This window comes from Cavia porcellus, unplaced genomic scaffold (assembly GCF_034190915.1).
Source record: "Cavia porcellus strain 051 isolate PalLab524CR breed Dunkin Hartley unplaced genomic scaffold, mCavPor4.1 scaffold_2, whole genome shotgun sequence".
Taxonomy (NCBI): Eukaryota; Metazoa; Chordata; class Mammalia; order Rodentia; family Caviidae; genus Cavia; species Cavia porcellus.
This window is the reverse complement of record NW_026947485.1, coordinates 141,228,371-141,250,034: the sequence shown is the minus strand read 5'-3', so window position 1 is coordinate 141,250,034 and position 21,664 is coordinate 141,228,371. Positions and strand designations below refer to the sequence as shown.

Genomic DNA, 21,664 nt, shown 5'->3' with positions numbered 1-21,664 from the left:
CACTTATTTTCTTGCTTAGAAGTGGAGCCCCTGGCTGAGTGACTATGGATATATGGCTCCCATATCCACAAGGAAATGAACAGACTTTCCTCCAAAAGTCATGGATAACTTGGGTTCCTTGGGGGCCAGAGACAGGGACCCGTGACCCTGTCAATCTGAAACTTCCCCTGCATCTACCCTAAGCACTTCATTTTTCTTTTTCTGTAGCAACTTTGGGCATTCCTGCTTACAGTATACCATCTCTTTGCAGTAGACACACTGGTTTGACTTCAATAGGACACGTCTCCCTCCTTGTTGGGATCGCTTCCCATCTTGTTTCTTACTTCTGCCCCTGCCTATGCCTCCTTCTTACGAGTTGCTTACATCATCTTTATCTGTTCCTTCTGAGCTTTCCACTTTCTGTCCTTTCTACTGTTGTAAACCTGTGGAGCTACCTCTATTAACTGAGCTATAGTCATTTCAGCAAATCTGCCCCATCTCTGCAGTTTGTGGTGATATAATAAAAGACATGTTCATCACACGAGCATTTCCAGCCTGTAGGGGATTATATGGTGTGAACATGCAGTAAGCTTCCCATAGGTACTTGAGGAAAGCAGAAGGGCTCCTGTTGGCCGCCTGGCATACCTCTCCCACCCTTGTCAAATTTGTGGGTTGCTGGGCTGCTGAATGAAGGCCTTTCAGTAAAGCCACATGGTAATCATTCAAACTCTTAATCCCATCGTCTGTGTTGGGATTTCAGTTTGGCATTTCCTGGGGCAGCACACATCTCAGCCTGTCTGTAACTTCCTGTGGTGTTCTTGGCCCTTCTACTTCTACAGAGTCTTCTTTCTCCTTCCATATTCTGTCTCTTCCTTCTGAGGTGAATATGGTATAAAGCACTTGTTGACAGTCAATCCAATTGGGGCACTAAGTCTTAGACACTGATTTCACTAAATTAATCAGAGTGTGTGGCTGCTCAGTGAATGGGGGATTTTGAATTTTCCAGTTACACAATTCACTAGAGCTGAAAGGGGTGTAAATGAAAGTGGTCTGAACTGCCCTTTCAGGTCCTGACACTGCCATATTCCAGAGAGACAAAACAGAAACTGGCAAGGAGGATGACACTTCCTCTAGAGTGGGTGGTGCCCTTTCATCTGTGTACCACATAGTCCCTCCCAAATTGGAACTTGCCTGGAACTTGGTGTCTCAGAACTCAGGTTCCACATGCTGCACAGTCCCTCTCATATTTGGACCCCTTGAGCGGAACTCAGTTTGCCAGAAGTCAGGCTCCATATGCTGTGCACTCTCTCTTGTCTTTGGACCCACTGAGTGGAACTCGGTGTCTTGGGAATCTGGTTCTGCCCACTCCACTGTGAGTCCCCGGAGATGTCAGATAAGTTGGAGGCTGAGATGGAGCGAAAGGAGTCAACAGCTTCATCTCTGTTGATGAAGTCACTACAGGTAGCTTCACATTAAACAGTCTCCTGAATTACCAGCACCCATTTAGGAAGACTCCAAACACATATTTTAAGACAGGGAGAGGACATGTGAACTACTTTTATCCGGGAATTGATATGTGGAAACTGATCTGGATGCCCTGAGTTTCTGCTAACGACATTCCGCACCCTATTGACTATGTGAAGGTCGAGTGTTCACTCTGCAGGCCAACCTACCTCAAAGGCAGGCCATTTAAATTTGCGAAATGCCCAGAGTTTCCTTTTCCTCATCTTAACCCCATAGTCACTATCACATTTGAATTTATCAAAATTGCTGAGTATGTATCACAGTACAGTTGGTTTATTCCCAGCAGATCCTGTTGTTACCACAACTAACAAACACATGAATCTTGCAGTCTGTTTCAGTGAGTCCCATCTCCCTTCCTTTTTCTCAACCTGCCAGGTTAGAAATAAAAGGGAAAGTCCAAGGTGAGTAGAGCTTGAAAGGATGATGACAGTGACCTCTGCTGGCAGTGGGCTGGAAACCCATGTGCTTGATGTGGAGACAGACACATAAAAGACAGATGACTGGGAGAAACTCTTCTCCACCATGATCTCGAAATTTGGAGCAAACTTGGGGAAGTTCCCTGACAAACATGCAAATTGTGTAGTATCCTACGCTCTTCTCAGGTTCAACAAACAACCAAATCTTGGCACAAAACAAAACAAATTCCTGAGTGAGCCGTATGCCAGTTGCCTAATTAGAAAAACAAAACCAAATTACAAGAGCATACCTTGGTCTGGGGGGGGGGTAGGCACTCAGTTGTTTCCATCTCATGGCTGTAGGCATCCATTCCCTCAGCCATTTCCGGAAGCTGGCTGAAACCAGCCAGGGCACCTGCTACACAGGTATTGGCTGCCTGGCACTGCTGTCCCCTTCAAAGGAGAGTGGCCTTGTGGGCAATCTCGCTGGGGCCCCCAGAATGTTATGGTATTCTCAAGAAATATATCCACATGACACCGAGTTCCAGAAACAAATGAGGTTTATTTCAAACTGCAGTGGTCATTCAGCTTTCACCAGTGGAACTCCTGGCTACTGACTGGCTGGTGTTGACTAACTTTGTTCCCTTCTATTATAAATCCCTGTATGAGTTTACAAGGTCAGGGAGTTTCCATGGATACCACCTTCTTTTAGCACTGTCATTGCTTTGGAATGTTACAAGACCTTCTTACACATCTCGTTCATTGACACACAGAATGTGGGCTCCAGGCAGTTTGGTGCCTTGAAATAAACCCATTTGTTTCTCTTTCCTTAGTTTTTATGGCCAATTAAGGGAGAAGAGGAGACTTTTTGGGGATTTGGCCAAAGTTCACTCACGGAGATCTAACTGCTAACTAGGCATCTAAAATATTATCTAGGGGCCAGGGGTTTAGCTCAGCAGAATAAGCACCTGCCTGTTGAGTGCATGGTAGTGAGTTTGATCCCCAATACCAAAAACAAAAACAAAAAGTGTGGCTAAAGTATAATCTATAAAAAGTAAAGTTTTAAAAACTGGGGTTTAGGGGGTTTCAAAAAAAACAGAAAAGAAAACAAATGTGTTACGAACACTCTCACAAATATGAAATAATCAGAACCATTAGTATTGCAAATGTTAGAAAAATTGATGAAGTGGCAGTAGAGAGGTTAAAATTGAATTTCAGAAACTACACTGTAAAATGTGGTCAAGAAGGTTTGTATTTACTACTTAAGAGACACCCTAGGAATTGGAGACAAAGGAAACAAAGGGTGTTATTTATGTCCTACTGTTTTTCTTTTACCTTAAAGTTGAGCTTCACTCCTGATGAAACATGGAGATGCTGCAGTTGACAGTAGAATGTCATGCTCTTTTGTCAGCTACTGATTTAACCATTGAAGTATAGTTCTTGGCAAATTGACAGTGCTTCCATTAGATACTCCCACACATGTTTTCCGTTCTTCTTCTTACCACCTAATCCTCATTTTTTTCCTTTTGTCTTGTTTTCTTCCCTCTTACATGCTCCATTCACTTAGGATTTTAAAATGGATCTGAAGATTTGAAATTTTAAGGAAAATTTGTGTGTTTCTTTCAGTTGTGATATGATATTCAAAACTATACATCCTGAAACAAATGGCAATCTAGATTGACTTTTCTTAGTGGCAGTTGTGCCCTTATTTCCTTATTATTGTCCCCTTTCCCCCTACTAACATCAGCATTTTGATTATCATATTGTCATCATCATCATGTGAATCTTTGGAAAACGTATCAAGTACTTAAGTGTAATTCACTTATAAAAAGTGTGTCCCATATAAATTCCTTCTTCCTAGTTTTATTATTTGAAAATTTCTCATAACTAGTACTATCTGAAATATTCTATATTGTGCTAGTTCTTTATAGCTTATGTCTCTTTTTTTTTTGGTATGGTGTTTTAAGCACTTGGTTTTTCTGGAATTTTCTTTGCATTTCTTGTTTTCTCTCATCTTTATGAATTTCTTTGTTTTACCCAAATTTCAAGAAAGTAAAATGCTAAAGAGTTCATATGTATTTGGTTATATGTTTTCCTTAAAGTCAAGAAGTGTGACAGGATAGATACTTAAGTACTGTTACTTAAGGCTTATTTCTTAATCTCTCCAGGAAAAAAAAGAGAGACTATCCAAACTTGAGTCTATTCGTCATTCAATTGCTGGGATAATTAGGCCTCCAAAATCTGCATCGATCTCTTCATCAGTAAGTAGGACTCACTCTAAGTGCTACTGGATATAAATACATATTTCAATGAATGAAAAAATAAAACTTTAACTTTTTATATGCATTTGAATTTGTTAATACATGTACATAGTAAAACCTTATGTAGCAGAGATGTAAGGAGGATGAAAATAATCTAGTACCATAGATCTTCCTTATCTGCAAGGTATGTATCTGACACCCTTATTGGTGCCTGAATCTGTGGGTAGTATCAAACCTTTTAATATTCTGTAGTTTTTAATGGACATATTTAACTATTTTAAAGTTAATGTATAAATTAACTGCAGTAACAAGTTATAATAAAATAAAGCAATTACAGCAATATGTTGTGGTAAATGCTACATAAATGATGATTTTCTCTTTCAAAATACTGTACTCACATTCTTTTTACGATACTGTGAGGTAATATAATGTTATGATTGGCTGCAGGAAACTAAAACTTCAGGAAGTAAACCATGGATAAGGTTAACTACTATGTTACAGACTTTGTATATTACATATGAATAATCATAGGAACTTGGTATGTACTTGGAGCCTTATTAGAATAGGGCAAAAATTTTTTTCTTCAGTGAAATGTAACATTTTTAAAAATGACATTACTGCATATGTGTTTTAAAATGTGTCAGTTTTTTATATGTTCATATTTTAGAGAACATTCTGGTTATAAAATGAAAATTTGTTTGATAGATTAATTATTGAAATTTGGGTTTGGCATGTCACAGTGGTACATAGAATATTAGTTAATTCCAGTAGCAGAAATTTGGTCAAAGAGAATATATGATGAACAGGAGCATGAAGCATTTGTGTAAGGCATTGGATACCACCCCCCCCCCCTTTTTTTTTTTGGAAAAGGAGGTTTTCTCTCAAATAACTCAGGTAACTGAGCTCTTTAGTCTTAATTTAAATGTAAATATTTTATGTTAAGCATGATAATCCAGATTGCATAACAGTTGAACTCTAAAACATTTTCTGAGTTTATATTTTTCAAGGTGTGCTAATTTGTTAAAGGTAAAATAGAAGAAAAAATATTTGAACTACCTTAAGTAAGTCATTTTTTCCTAATAAAAAGGCCTTAAATGTAAAACATGCCAAATTAGCCTAATTCAGTTGTTTAAATTATTTCATTATGATGTACTTTGTGTAAAATTCACATTTTAAAATTATTTTATTATAACTTTACATATATACCTAGTGGTTTTTAGTGTATTTACTATATTCAACCCCAATACAAGTTTTAATCCTTTCAGAAACTATTAAGAGTTAATACCTCCAACCTCTCACTCCATCTCTGATAACTGTTACCTACTTTCAATCGTATGGATTTATATATTCTAGTATTTTGCAGATATAAGATAATAAAACACCATTTTTGCTATATGGTTTCTTGTATTTGATATCCTATTTTCTAGGTTCATCCATTGAGTAGAATTTGATAATACTTCATTCCTTTTATGACTGAGTAATATTCCATTGTATGGATATTCTTTCATAAACTGATAGAAGTTTGTATTATTTTTACTTTTTGGCTATTATAAGTAATTTTTCTATGAACATTGATATATGTGTATTTAAATGAACATGAAAGTTCTTTTGGTAACATACCTAGAAATAGACTTACAGGGTCATATGGTAATAGTATATTTAAATTTTTGAGGAACTGACAGTTATTTTTCACTGTCTACCATTTTATATCTTCATTAGCAGTGTATACAGTTTTAACTTTTCCACATTTTTGCCAACCAACACTTTGATTTTCCTTTTTTAAAAAAATTATGGGCAATCTAGTGGATATGAAGTAATGTGTTAATTTATTTGCATTTTTCGGATAGTTAATGATGTTGAATGTATTTTTCATGTGCTTATTATCCAATTATGTGTGTTCTTTTTGGATATGTCTATTCATATCCTTTACATGTTTTAAAATTGTTTGTATGTATTTGTTGTGCTGAGATCAAAACCCATAGCCTTCTACATGCTAGGCAAGCACTGTAGCACTAAGCTATATGTCCAGACTTGAAAGTGTTTTTAATCAGTTGTTGAATTATCGAAGTGCCTTAGTTACTTTCTCCTTGCTGAGACACAATACCCAATATTCACAATGTAAGGTGGAAATTATTTTGGCTTACAATTCGTAGAGGTTTCAGTCCATAGTTGGCTAGCTCCTCAATAGGATGGCATGAGCAGAAGAGAAAGAGCTCATGGTGTGAGAGCAGTAAGCAGAGAGAGACTGGGGAGGAGGGTGGGAGATGGTATCCTTCTGGGCCACGCCCCCGTGGCTCACCTTCTCCCAGCATCACATTTAGCTATGAACTCATCAGTGGAGAATCCATTGATGAATATCATGCCTCCATGATCCAGTCACCTCCCCAAAGCCCCACTTACCAGTGCGTGAGGCTTTGGGGATTACAGCTAGAAATAACCTATAAGGTTTTTTTCAATGAATTCTGGAAATAAGCCTTTTGTCATACATACAGATTGCTAGTGCCTTTTCTCTTTCTATAAGTAGTGCTTTTTCTGTCTTGAGAGTATCTTTGGCACAGCAACAGTTTGCAATTTTGGTGAAGAATAGTTTTTTTATGTTTGATTGTGCTTTTGGAGTCATATCTGAAAAATTCAAGGTTATTTAGGTCACTTTTTTTCCTGAGAATGTTATAATTTTGGTTCTTATGTTTACATTTTTGAAACTTCATGAATTACTTTTGTCCATGGAGTGAGGTAGTGTCCATATTCTTCCTTTTGCATAAGAAAGCATATTTATTTAAAAGATAAAAAGCCATAATTATAAACCATTCTTTATTCAAATGAACATATTAAAAATTGGAACTTTATAATGTAATCTTTGATAAAAGTGTCATACATAGGAAAATAAAATCAGAATTAATCATGATAGTATTCCTAGCTGCCATACCTATGTTTCTAACAGTGTGATTAGAATGTAGTGTCTACAGTGAGATACTTATATCTTTATAGAAGAGAAATTAACTGATAAATCAATTTGCGTTTGGCTGTATATCATGTTTGATATGTCAGATAATTGATGTTTTCTCCTATTATTAGGGTAGTATTTAATATGTTTTATCAGCTTTAAGCATGGGCCTCTTTTTTTATTATACTAAAAGAGCTAAATAACTTATCATTAAAATCTCAGAGCACTGAGGTAAACTCCACATCTAGCATCTTCTCATCTCCCAATGTTATAATTTTTCATTGAGAACTCTTTCTTAGGGGCTGCTTTTAATTTTAGTTGCGGGAGAACTAAAGGTAATTCTCAGTGATGTCTATTGTTAATCACTGTAGAATTGAATCCATTCACTGTTTTTTTTTTTTTTTTTTTTAATTTTTTTATTCTGGAACTGAACTCATGACCTTGTAAGTACAAGGCATGTACTGCCGCCTTATCGTAGGGGCTGTTTTTAAAGTCAAAGACAGAGGTGTTGAACATTATTGATTATACCTTTTGAAAGTCTACTGGCAATCATGATGATCCATTTGAGTTGGAAGTCTTTTAATCGTACATTGAATGAAATCAGTTCTAGTGATGTCCAAGAATGCTGCCTTTTCTCCAGGGCCATCTCTTTACTGTAGAATTTTATCATGAGTGTCTGAGAAAACCCCTATTTCTATTTTATACCCACTGGTGAATGTTAGTTGTTTCACTGGTATGCAGAAGTATACTGCTTCTCTGATAGAAGCACATTCTGAAAAATATGTTTTAAAATAAAAAAGCATATCCAAATAATTTGTTATTTGTTCTTTAAACTTCAAAAAAAGCCTATTATTCAACTCTTTCTCCTTAAATTCATTTTTTTTCTATTGGCATGTTAATTTTGGAGTTCTAGTACTTTGAGCTAGAATTTAGAATATTTAAGTATTGTTAACATTTGCTTTTTATATGTAATAATATCATGAGTAGAATGTTTGCTAGCTTTTTAGAAAATTTTTGTTCCACTATGTTTAAGTTGTGTAGCAGTTACAATGTCAGTATTATTATAGCTATATCCCCATTCAGCATAGGGCAGTGCAATTAGTTATTTTCATATGCAACAAGCTACTTGCATTTTTCAGTATTCGCTTTGAGTTCAGCAGAGCAACCTAAATTAATTTCCTCTAATAAAACATGCTGAGGTTAAGTTAAACGTGGTATATTTTAAGCCTTAGTTCTTGTGAAATAAGGTCTTAATTTACTCGTCATTAAAATGTAGAAACAAGAAAAAAATGAAGTTTTTTTAACATTATATCACAGCCATACACTGAATTCTCCTGTATAGTTATATTTAATAAAGTTAAATATTCTCTGAGTTGCATGTTTTGAGTCACTTGCTTTTTACTACATAATTTCTAAGAAGGGCAAGTAGGATTTATTTTCTGTGACTTTTCGTGTGAGAGACCAAATCCGTTTGCTCAAATGCTTAACAAAATTGCACAGTTCATAATAGTCTGATACTATGTTTTATGGGGCAATCCCAAACTAATGTTAAGTGTTTAAATTTACAGACATATGATTGTATGCTGATTCATTGTGATGATCTGGAATAATTTCAGTTGAAATATGTGATGTGAAATTAACTCTGACTGTAGTTAATTGATGAAAATGTATTATTTTTATATTGTGATACATTTTAAACATAAAATATATGACTTTAAAGGAAGAATATGTGATAGAAAAAAATGAGACTAACAAAAACAATATGGAATGATGAGAGCAGATGAATGAGAGAAGCACAACTGGAAAAAGTAAATGTATAAAAATAATATAATAAAGAATGTAATTATTAAACAAGGAAAAATGAGTAGAGGAACTATAGTAGTTGGTAATAAAAGAAAGAAGTCAGAGTAAACCAGAATATATTAAAAGAAAGCAGATGTGTTAGAAACAAAAGTTTAGAAAAATATATTTTCTATTGAAATATTGTCTCTTTTCATAAAAGTACACAAAAGGGCAATCTAGGAAATCAGAAATTGTAGATGTAAGTAATGTTCAAGTTTGGCTTTTTTGTCTATCTTTGTTTAATAAAGTTATGAATTCTAATTTGATGGGCATCGTCACTTTTTATAATCATCATTTTAGAGAACAGCTTTATTATTAGTTAAAAACCAAACAACCTCAAAAGAAATACAAGAAATAAGAAATTTATGAGTGATAGTCTTGTTAATTTCATTGTGCAAAGTAAACATTAGATAGAGTATCTTTGTTTTGGTTAATAAGATCAGCAATTAATAATAATATCAGTAGTTAAGAGATTACTAATTATATTTTATTGTAAAATGTGTAGAAGTACAGATAATCCTTTGCTAATCAAAACTAAACTACTATTCTACTAATTAATTTACATTCTGTTTATCTAGCCTGGTTGTGATTGATCCTGGAGACCAAATATCCAAAATAGTTTTTTTTTTTTTTTTAATTTGTTAACTAGTAACTCATTCTTTAAATTTAAACTTAGAGATTTGGAAAAAACTAGCAAGAAGAACATTTTTAGGTTTTCATTTTATATTAAGCATTTGTGTTCAAACTCTAAATAATATATAATGTACCTTTTTCTGTCTAGGGTTACACTTCTCTTTTACTGAAAATAGTTTTTACTACCATCAAACACATTTTTATTCAGTTGAGCAGGTATTTTCCACTTTCTGTCAACATTTGGTGACTTTACTTTTTATTATGTGACATACAAACCTTATCTTCTCCTAGACTTTTCAAATGATATAAAGCTTTAAAATTAAAGGGCTCTTATGAAATCTTTTCAGAAATATTTAGAATCCTATAAATTGTAGTTAACCTCATATATTACTTAGGTAGACTTGGAATAGTATATTACTTTTTTATAATTAATAATGAAATTGATATAAGAAATGACAAATACTATTTGTATACTTACATTCTTAAAGTTTTCAAATCTGTTTAAATTTTATTTGGTTGTTCGGTATCAGTAAGAAATTTACTTATTTATGTGTTTTCCATGATGTTTTATTGTAATTTTCTTGTGTTTGTTTTGTTATTTGATTGCTTTAAATTTTAATAGTGTATAGAATTTGGAGGTTTTTTTCTCTTAACATTTTTGTTTCTGCTTCTTCAAGAGAAATTTGTCTTGTTACTCACACACTCACAGGTTTTTGATAAAGATATGAAATCTTCATGTACATATTTTAAAATTTTAAGAAACGAAAATGAACTTATTTTGCTATGGAAAAAATTTTCATTTTCTAGTAATTTGTTTCTACCTGTTCATGTAAATAATTTTTTTTTCTTCATTAGACCTGGTATGTTTTTGCTAGAATAGTTATTAAGAACAAGACTTGACAGAAAAAACTGTTAATTAGGAGCGTTTCTTAACTATATTAGATTAACTGTAACTTTAAAAATGAAGGCTTGCCAATCCCCTATATGGTTGGTAGAAATCTTAGATGTCTTACCTGCTCAGGAAAAAAATCTTTCCACACTGGAAAAATGAACCCATCTACACTGTTGATGGAAATGTATATTAATGTAACCACTCTGGAAATCAGAATGGAGATTCCTTAAGAAACTAAAAATAGAAATTTCATGTGAGCCAGCTATACTTTTTCTGGATAGCTGCCCTAAACAATTAAAGTCATCATACTATAGTGATACATGCATACTCATGTTTAGTGGCACAGTTCATAACTAAATTGTGGAGCAGCATATAAAAGAAAATGTGGTATGAGTATAGAATGAACTAATAATACCCAGCCAAGAAGAAAGTTAAATTTGAGTCATTTGGCCCTGCCTCTGAGCCACTTGGAGTGTAGATTGGAGAAAGCAAGGAAGAAGGCAAAGCTTCTGCCTGTTAGCCATTTGGAGTATGGATTGGGAAGCCAAGATGGAAGGAAAGACCCAGTCTGTGAGCCATTTGGAGTGTGGATCAGCAGAACCAATATGCAAGCAAAGCCTCTGCTTGTGAGCCATTTGGAATGCAGAGCAGGAAAAGCAAGGAAGGAAGCAAAGCCCCCACCTGTGAGCCATTCAGAGCATGGATGGGGAGAATAAGGAAGGAAGCTAAGACTCTGCCAGTGAGCCATTTGGAGTGTGGTTCACGGAGAGCCAAGATAGAAGGAAAGAAGCCCCTTTCTGTGAGCATTCAAAAGGTGGATCAGGGAGAGCCAAGATGAAAGCAAAGCCCCTGCCTGTGAGCCATTCAGAGCATTGATGGGGAGAAGAAGGGAGGAAGCTAAGCTCCTGTCTGTGAGCCATTCAGAGTGCAGATTGGATTCCAAATGGACACAAAGTCCCACAAGGTAGCGGTGCGCAGGCTGGAGTGAGGAGAACAACACGCGCCCTCTAAGCAGCCAGCTGATTTGGAGGTACTCCATTGTTTGATTGACTTTGCAAGCCTAAAGCCAAGCAACTATTTTGGAGCACAACAATATATAATGTAGTAACTGCAGTGGATTTCCTCCTGTCTTATCACTGTTTAGATTTATTTTATTGCTCTGTTTTGTTCCCTTTAAAATTAAAGAGAAAAAAAATGAAGGACTTAGTGTGGTCCAAAATGTACAGTAGATATTGTGACGGTGAAAGGGGAAGAAATGTCTAAAAAGGGAAGGTGGTAGCCATTGTTAATTTCCTATTACCTTGTTTGAAAGTCTGGTATCATTTTCATTGTTTTGTTTCATTTGGTTTTATTCTGTTTTGTTTTGTTAGATTCAATTGTGTCTGAAGGTATGGGAAACTATTTCAAAGGTAACAAGATATATTATGGTAGCCATTGTTGACCTATTGTTTTGAAGTCCTGTATCACTTTCATTATTTTGTATTGATTGGTTTTATTCTGTTTGATTTTATTATATCTTATGGTATGGACAGCTGTTTTAAAGATAACATGGGGCATTATGGTAGCCATTGTTGATATTCTATTGTCTTGTTTTGAAGTCTGTATTGCTCTCATTGTTTTGATTGGTTTTATTGTTTCATTGTTTCGTTTGCTTTGTTCTCTTTAAAATAAAATTTTTAAAAAATTGAGTCATTTGTTGGAAAAGAACAGACTTTGAGACCATAATATAAAGTAAAATAAATCAAGACATAGAAAGTGAAGTATCTCATAGTTTCTTTAATGTGGGAAACTCAACATAGAAATGAGCAATAGAAAAGGGAGATAGTAGAAACCTGTTAAGACTCTGCAGATGGAAGGGGATCTGAGGAAGGAGGAAGCGGGGAGAGCAGTGGAGAAGATAAAAATGATCAAGATGTGTTACATATATGTACTAAATCCCCAAGATGACTGTAGTTTTTACTGCATTTTGGAAATATATAGTAATAAAAATCTTTCCCCAATGAGGCTCATAAAGATGGAATATTTGAGGTGGAAACCCTTTTATTTTTGATGCCATTCTAAGTTCTTAATATTGGAGTTAGTTGTTGATGCATTCTACATCATTTTACTATTAACCACATAAAATTTTATTAGAATTTCAAATAAATCATATTAAAAATGTCCCTTTCATTGCTTCCAAAGAAGTATTTTAAAAATGTGTAGACCTAAGCTGGAGATATACCTGACTTTTCCACATTTGTGTGTGTTACAAAAAGTGTGTACAGGCATATATTCATAATAAATTCAAATTAAATTTCATAAGTGCCCCCCAAGTAATAAACTATAGATCTGCAGTTAATCTCAATGACACAGCAATAGAGTTTCCTGTCCACTTACCTTTTTAAGAACAAAAATCAAAACACAAAACTTAGATTTTTTTCCCCTAAATACATTTATTATCTTAAGTCTTTGTTTCTTAAGTGTTAGCTGAATTTTTTTGCTTTCTACCATCTTTTAGACTTAATGAATTCTCCAGATTCTATATTTTCCCAGTTCTAAATAACTGCAAGTTTGAAAGGATAAGTTGACTTTGATAAGAAGTCATGCACATGACATCCTTGCTTGTGATGTTTTATTCTTACGTAGTTCTTTTTGACATAATGTTAATATCTTTGCAAAAATGTCATCATGAATTTTTATGATACCTTTGCCATTGAACGGCCTGGACATATTTCTATTACAGTAAAGAGTTTTATATTTACTATGAATTGGTGTCCTATCATAAATTTTAGAGAAGAAATATTTGATTATTTTGACTACCTTCTTTAGGAATTATAAACTAGTAGTTTCAGTATAAGAGTTAATTTTGAATGAATTGTGTTTTTTTTTTTGGCTTTTAGAGACAGGTCTCAGTGTGCAGTTCAGGGAGGCCTTCAGCTCACTCAGTAGCTCAGGCTGGTCTAAAACTTTCAATGATCTACTTGCCTCGGCCTCTAAGTGCTGGGATTATAGGTATACACTACCATTCCTGGCTGTTGTGCATTTGCTTTTAAAAGCAATATTCTTTTGTCTTTTGTAGTTATTGCTACTTTATTATGCAATTTGTTCTTTAAAATCATTTTGAGAGTGTGTTAAAATTTATTGAATATTTATCATAATGAGTACTGAGAGAAAGGCTTATCTTATAAAATATTCCACGTGCATTTATATAGTGTATATATTTTTTAAAAGTGAGAAAATGTCAGAAGTGCAAGAAGTAAAAATCAACATGTACCCTTTTCTTAAGGTTTTTGTGGGACTTTGAATTATTTTTAACCATAGAACAAATTTTTCATAACATGTAATGGGCCTTGGGGCAATAAGTTTTGAGTCTCTTTAGTGGCACAATGCAATGAAGGCCATGTTCAAAACTAATTTTCATTTACTACAAATAAATATCTATATTGTCCTACATAGAGTTCTACATACAGTTGTATTTTTGTTCCACATGGAGTTCATACTATTAGCCTATAATATCTCTTTTGTGACTACCTGGCTTTTGTTTATTTTATTGGTTGGCTTTCTGTTACTGTGATGAAATAAGTGAGATGAACAATTTATAAGGAGAAAAGGGTTTTACTCTCATTGTTTCACAGTGTTTATGGTTAGGTGGCTCCATTCCTTTTGGGCTTGTGATAACATAGTAGGTCATGATGGAAGCACATACTAGGTCATGATGGATCACCTCCAAAGACATATCCCAGTGAACTAACTTCCTACTACTGTGTCCCACCTATTAAAGTTTTACTATCTCCAAATATTGCCACACACTCAAGACTGTCAACATTTAGGCCATTTGGTGACATTTAACATTTCAACAACGGTATTTGTCAGTAATCCTGACTTCTTAATTTATAAATTATCTTCTTGTAAGGCATTATGCATATTATAGCTTGAGAACCTTAAGAGATAATGCATATTTTTATAATTTAATTATATTCTTACCATCTGGATTAGTTTAGTTCCTGTGGACAAATAAAATACAACAATAAAATTTTTCACTCATGATCAGAAAATATATGATTACATCTAGTATCAGGAAGTTTTTGAAGAATTATACTCAATCTTAATTATCTCTGCTATTTGGTGTTAGCATTTGACTTCCTAAAATAATGGTAATTCCCTTTTATCCTGTGTTCATCATTTATAATTATCCTGTAGTTTTGCCATGTGTTTTTAATTGCTGGTGCTTTTCAGTGATGCATTTCTCCAAGGCTTTACCTACTATTGCTGTGTAGGAGCAGGAGCAGCTGTGTGGCAGAGAGATGGTTAAGGAAGTCAGATGAGTGAGAAAAGATTCAGCAAAGCATAACACAAACCTGAGATGATGCTCATGGAGCATATGAAACTGGACTGTTCATGGCTTATGTAATCAAATGTTTATTCTAGAAAAAATAACTTTTTTAAAAATTATTTTTATAATAAATGTCCCCAGTAGTACTCCTTTTTCTTCATTATTCCTTTGGTAATAAATTTTAATATATAGATTATTTTTGTGATATGTTAAATTATAATATTAACTCTAAATATTGTATGTACCATTATATGATAGAAGATGTAACAGAATATTGAAAAACATGTATTTTGCAATTCTAGGTGCTCTAGAAGTTACTTTCTTTAAAAATCATGAAACTTTTAGATGTTTATATAGTTTTTAAGTCATCAAAGACAAGGGAAGAACTTCTGTAAGAAGTATTTTTAATTGTTGTGACTTTTACCTGGAAAAACCCATTATATTCTCTAACTCACTTTCTAACAACTATTTGTTCAGTACTCTGAGGTGATCGTCGTGAGTGAGAAGTCCCTGGCAGAGCATGACTGGTACCATGGTGCGATTCCCAGGATAGAAGCCCAAGAACTATTAAAACAGCAAGGAGACTTCTTGGTGCGAGAGAGTCATGGGAAACCTGGTGAATATGTCCTTTCTGTATATTCTGATGGACAAAGGAGACACTTTATCATACAATATGTTGATGTACGTTTCCAGTTTAGTTTTTATGTGTATTTTAATATAGTTAATTGTGGTTTTAATTGTAATATCATGATGAATGATTTAAGGTTTCAAAATTAACTAGTATCTTAAGCCCAATAAGGAAATATGCATTTTAAATATTTTACATTAAAATAGCTTTTATACTTTATAAAATACCAGTATATTACTTAATATACTTAAATATGAGTTTTTAAAATATATTGAACAGTAAAGGTATTATAAATGAAAAACGAAAATGTAAATATATATATACTTTTTCTTTTTCTAGGGAAATTTAAAGTTATACAAAGTTATACAATGTCCCTTGAAATGTTTTCAAAATGGTGCCATGAGATATTTTTAACAAATATTTTCTTGAATAATGATAATGAAATTCCTTAATATGTGAAACAGCACTTGAATTAGTCTTATGATTTATTAAGGACTTTTTTCCTCTTTAGTGAAAAATTTTATAAATTTATTCATATTGCTTTTTCTAATGCTAAATTATTTTAAAAGTTGATAACCTCTATTTGCTGTGCTTTCTTTATTGAACATTAACAAGATGAAGAATAATTTCAAAAATTTTGCTTTTACTAATTCAGATGTTTTTTATGGGAATTTTTGGCATTCAAAAGAATTGATAATTTTCTTTGTCACTGTTCTATTTCCTTCATTTCACACAGTATGCATTTTCAGGATGGCTGTCTATAGGATTTTAGTTTGTGTCCAGAGATGAGGGTGATACTAATTTTCTTAGGGAAAGCTTGAGCCCAAGGTCACTAGATAAAATGCATAGAGTTTTGGTAACTTAGTATCATACATGTGTATTATTGGTAACAAATATAAATATATGTATATATTTTTTGAGGTGATATTCATATATTGTAAAATTAACTATTTGAAAGTGTGTGGCTAAGTAGTATTCAGTAGTCACATCTGGTAATTATAGCTAAATGAAAATGAATGCCATTTAAATGGATTAAAAAACATTAATTAAAATGTGTTGTAATTTTGACACTTTTTAACTATGCACTGTATTCGGCACCTCCACTTGATAATCATATTTGCCAAGTTTCATACATGTAATCTATTGTTTGAGAAACTCTCCTGTTTCTATTGCAGTGTTGGTTATTATTTCCTTGACAAGCTGTTATATATATGTGCCTTTAAATTATGCCTATCGATAACCCACCACTTTGATCTTGTTAGCAGAACAGAAGGAAAGATTGTAAAGTGTAAACTAATTATTATTTATATAAATTTTTTTCCATTTTTAAAGCTCTAAATGTTACTATTTTTGCAGCACATCACAAATTAAGTCTAAAATATTTCCCTTACCATTGGTAGTTTAAAATATAGCTATAGAAATCTAAATTAAAATTCTTGGAGACAGAAAGAAGAGAGTAAACTTGGAAGTCATCACTTATTGTTGTTATTGGAATTTGAAAAAAAGAGTGTTAAAAAGAAAATAAGAGTATTTTAAGTTCACAGTTGAGGATTATGACATCTATCAATAAAATTTTACAAATATATCTGTTAAAGATAAAAACATTTGTGTATCAGTTAATCTCTCACGTTTCCTACTGCTTAATTTTATTCTAGTGACTTTCACAGTATAGTGTTGAGCTCTTCAGTAGAGTTTAAGGTAGATGGCTTAGAGAAGTTTTTAATTCCTGTTCAGTCTTTTTTTCAAATGAATCATCTATGAGCTAAAATTATTCTATTGCTTTCTTCATGTATCTGTCACCTATAAGGGTTCAATGAATGGAGGCATTTATTGGTAGATGTTTATTGAGTGCCTATAATTTCTAAAGAAGGGGTTTATAATCCAGACTTAGATTATAATCTAACAGCTGTATAAATGAAGTGTCAGGTGTCTTAAGGAAAGAGAACATACAGTAGTAATGGATTTTAAAGGGCAGGAAGAAAGAGTAAAATTATACAACAATGAAAAGAACATTGAACTTGGAGTCTGAAAAATTGTGTTTTGTTTTCAACTCTATAAAGTTTTATATGTTTTGTGGTTTAGGAAGTAGTAAGAGTATAATAATCTGCTATAGAATTTTTATGGGAATCAAATCAATGAATATATGCTTTGTAATATGTGAAGTGCTATGCAACTATTAAGCATTTTTATATTTGATGACTTTGAGAAAAGTACAAATGTATTTTATAAGAAGTAAAATGTAATTAGAAGGTATAAGTTCCTTTTTGGTTCCTATGGGATTTGTGAAATTTAAATAGTGATTAAACAGTGTTTTAGAATTTTGTGTTTAGGTTCAGGATGCTGCTTTACTCACAATGGTGTTTTGCCAACATTGCTGTTGTCAGAGTCTAAGTGGTAGTTATTTCAGAGCTTTACTTTTATATGGGTATAAAACATTTTTTTCATGGTATAAAACTGTTTGCATTCTGTGAACATTGTAATTGACAAAGATGGACACAGATACTTTGAAGTTTTGTATTTTTACCACTCTAATAGAGAATATCTGTTTTAGCTAGTTCAAGCAATAAAAGCTATACTTTTTACTGAACAACAAATATATTACTTTTACAAAGCATAGCTAAGAGTTTCTGAATCTAGTCTATTTCTAGTGTTATTGTACCAGCCTGTTCCAATTATTCTCGTTTATTGTGCTTGATATAAAACCATGTTCAGAATTTATATCTAAAGCTGCGTATTTTTGTCATAAATATTAATAGATTTTTATAGAGATTGAAAACCTTTCCATCTATATGATAAAAAATATATATTCACATTCTTGCTTTTATGAATGAGAAAAGATTTGTATGATATGACAATATGTAGCCAGAAAAATTGATAGTGTTATTAATAGGATCTATTAATAGGAAGTACAAATTCATATTTCTCTAATTTATTTACCTAACATTTTTCCTAAAGACTCATTTTTAGAAAGTATCATGTTTTGCAACATAAGGAGGTGGAACTGAAAAATGTATGCCTTGTCTTCTGAGTAAGCTTAAAACCTAGTTACATATTAGTAGAAAACGTGAAAAAAAATAGCAAAGGTACATAATTAAAGTTGATTGAATCAACCAGAAAATCTAGATGAACATATGGTGTTGATATAAAATGACAAAATAATTTTGTATTTTAAAACTTTGGACAAAAAAATCCTCCATGTAATAGAATTGTTAATTCATTCAGGAAGTTAGTTTTGCATATTACATTGTGTTATACCTTCCTAAGGATATGGAACAGCAAACAGCGTAACACAAATGCAGAAGTGGTAATTAATATATGAAGTTCACTAGCTTTATACATGTGTAAAACAAAAAGTTTACAGCAAAATAAATGGTCAGAGAATATACCATCCTATTTTAATAATTGATAGATCATTCAACTAGAGAATGAACAAACAAACATGGGATTTAAACCGTATACTAGACCAGATGGACTTAATAAGCATTTACAGAATGTATCATCTAACAGCTATATAACACACATTCTTCTCATCTGCACATGAACATTGTGCAGAGCAGTTCATATATCAGACCACCAAGTCATAACAAATTCAAAGAGAAACATCAAAATAATTCAAGTACTTTTTCTGATTACAATGGAATGAAACTAGAAATTAATAAAAGAAGGAAATCTTGAAATAGGGTAAGAATATGGGAATTAAAAAATATGTTTCTGAGCAATCAATAGAATATTAAAGAACCCGAGAACAAATTTAACTTCCTTGAGATGAACTAAAATAGAAATAGAACATATCAAAACTTATGGAATACAGAAAAAGCAGTTCTAAGAGCAAAGTTCATAGCAATAAATGTCTCCACCAAATAAGTAGAAAAATCTGAAGTGAGAAAATGACAATGTGTCTCAAAGAACTAGAAAAACAAGAAAAAATTAGTAGAAGAAGAAATGGACAAATTCCTGGACACAAAAAAACTGCCAAAATTGAATCATGAAAGAGTAGAAAACTTGACCAAAAATGAGCAATGAAATTGAATCAGTAATAAATGATTACTTTTGGTAAAACACTATTAATAAAGTATTTTATTAATAAAAATGGTTATTTACATTTTCTTTTTTCCACCAAAGAAGAGCCCATTGCCTGATGGTTTTACAACAGAATTCTACCAGATAATTAAAGCAGAACTAATATAATTTTTTTCTGAAACTACTAAAAAAATTGAAAAGGACAGAACTCTTCTAAATGCATTCTAGAAAGCTAGTATTATGCTGATCCAATACCAAACAAGAATATGCTTAGAAAGTAGATTATCATAAACCTTGCTTCACAAATGCTAGTTTATGAATAAATTGGCTTGTGAACAATTTGGTTCTTTTGTATTGTTATTTTTTGGGCTACCAAGAGCTTGCACTTGTCAGGAAGACACTGTGCCACTGAGCTAAATCCCCAGCCCAACAATTTTGATCTTGAACAGAAGCATTCAGAAAAGCATTACTTCCATTTATCAACTCCATATTCAAGAAAGATCATGACTGCAGCTATCTTCTCCCACAAACATGAATATGAATCCCCAGAATCGTGAAATGAATCAAGTTCTTGACCAAAGTACCACTTGTATAAGCCGCCATCCCTGATGAATATGGATGCAAAATTTTTTAAACAAAATATTAGCAAACTGAATTTAATAGCACATTTAAAAGGTCATTTACTATGATCATTTGGGGCCCTTTCCTGGAATATATGGCTCAACAATACACAAATCAACAAATATGATACACCTAAGACATTAACGAAATAAAGCACCAAACCCATCCAGTCATTTCAATAGATGCATAAAAATCATTTGATAGAGTTAGTCTCACTTTTTGTAAAAAAATGAACAGATTATATTTGAAAGTCATATCTCAGCATAATAAAGGCTGTACATCACAAATCTATAGCTAATGCAGTGTTGAATAGGGAAGCTTTTAAAGGAAGTTTTTCTTTAGTATCTATTCCCAAGACAAGGATGTTCACTTTTACCACTTTTATTCATTATTGTAACAGAAGTCCTAGCCAAAGTAGTTAAGTATGAGGAAGAATTAAAAGGCAGCCTAATTGGGAAGGAGAAAGTCATATTGTCCCTCGTTTGAAGATGACATTGTTTTGTTTATAGAAAATCCAAAAGGCAGCTAAAAACAAGTTGGCACTATTGAATTGAGTAATGTTCCAGGATACAAAATCAGTATCCCTAAATTATTTGTATTTCTCTATATTAATAATGAGGTATTTGCAAAATGAATCAATAGTTCTACTTAACAATAGCTACAGACAAGTCTAGACAAATTGAAGAAAGAGGTAGAAGAGCTCCATAATGAAAACACAAAACATTGATGAAAGAAATTTTAAAAACCATACAAATAAATGGAGAGATCTCATGTTTATGACCTGGAAGAGTCATTATTACTAGTTTGAAGTACCAAAAATGATCTACGGCTTCAAAAGAATCCCCATCAAAATACCAGTATCCCTTCTTTACGTAGTCAAAAAATAGTAATTTTGAAAATTGTATGGAAGCATAAAAGCCTTGAAGCCAAAGGAATCTTAAGCAAAATGAACAAAAGCTGGAAGTATGTCACAACCAGACCTAAAGATGCACTACAAAGCTACCATACAGTAATCAAAACAATATGGCTTCATGACCTTTTAAAAGGTACATAGACCAATGCAATTGGTAGGAGCCCAGATTATAGGGTGCCCAGAAATAACCCTATGCCTTGCAGCTAGATGATTTTTGACACATGAGTGTCATTAAGAATACACAATGGAGAGAGGAAATTTTCTTTAGTAAATGCAGTTGGAAAATTGTATATCCACATTCAGAAGAACTGAAACTAGAGTCCTGTTTCTCACTAGTTACAAATATCAACAAAATTTAAGGCCTGAAATATAAAACTGCTAGAGGGAAGCAGGAGAAAATACTTTAGACCTATGTGTGGGTTTTGGATATGACTCACAAGGCACAGGAAAACAAAAACAAATGTGAAATTAGAAGCTCAGAGCAAAAAAATAAAAACAGCAAGTAGATAACCTAATGAATCTGAAAAAATATTTACCAAAAATTATATATATGTGTATATAAAATGCATCATAGATATAAAAAATGACATCACTAATCAGAGAACTGCAGATAAAAGCCAAAATGAAGTACCAACTCACCCCAGTAAGAATGATTGTTATCAAGAAGAAATAAAGAAGAATACTTATAAACTGTTGGAAG

At 32.8% G+C, this 21,664-nt stretch overlaps 1 protein-coding gene across 12 annotated transcripts in view; it reads left to right on the top strand.

The window, feature by feature from the left end:
- The window catches only part of Fer (FER tyrosine kinase), a 409,026-nt gene that overhangs the window by 151,730 nt on the left and 235,632 nt on the right, over nt 1-21,664 (top strand). For 8 of the 12 annotated variants that reach the window (XR_010046446.1, XR_010046447.1, XR_010046448.1 and 5 more), the window contains 2 exons: nt 4,067-4,159; nt 15,260-15,463. Coding sequence is in view for 7 of the 12 variants with exons in the window: in XM_063245478.1 (XP_063101548.1) it covers nt 4,067-4,159; nt 15,260-15,463 (297 nt within the window). In the remaining 5 variants the exon portion in view is untranslated. Of the gene's footprint in view, nt 1-4,066; nt 4,160-15,259; nt 15,464-21,664 lie in introns of those variants that run through there. The other 4 variants (XR_010046450.1, XM_063245479.1, XR_010046449.1 and 1 more) reach the window with 3 other exon arrangements.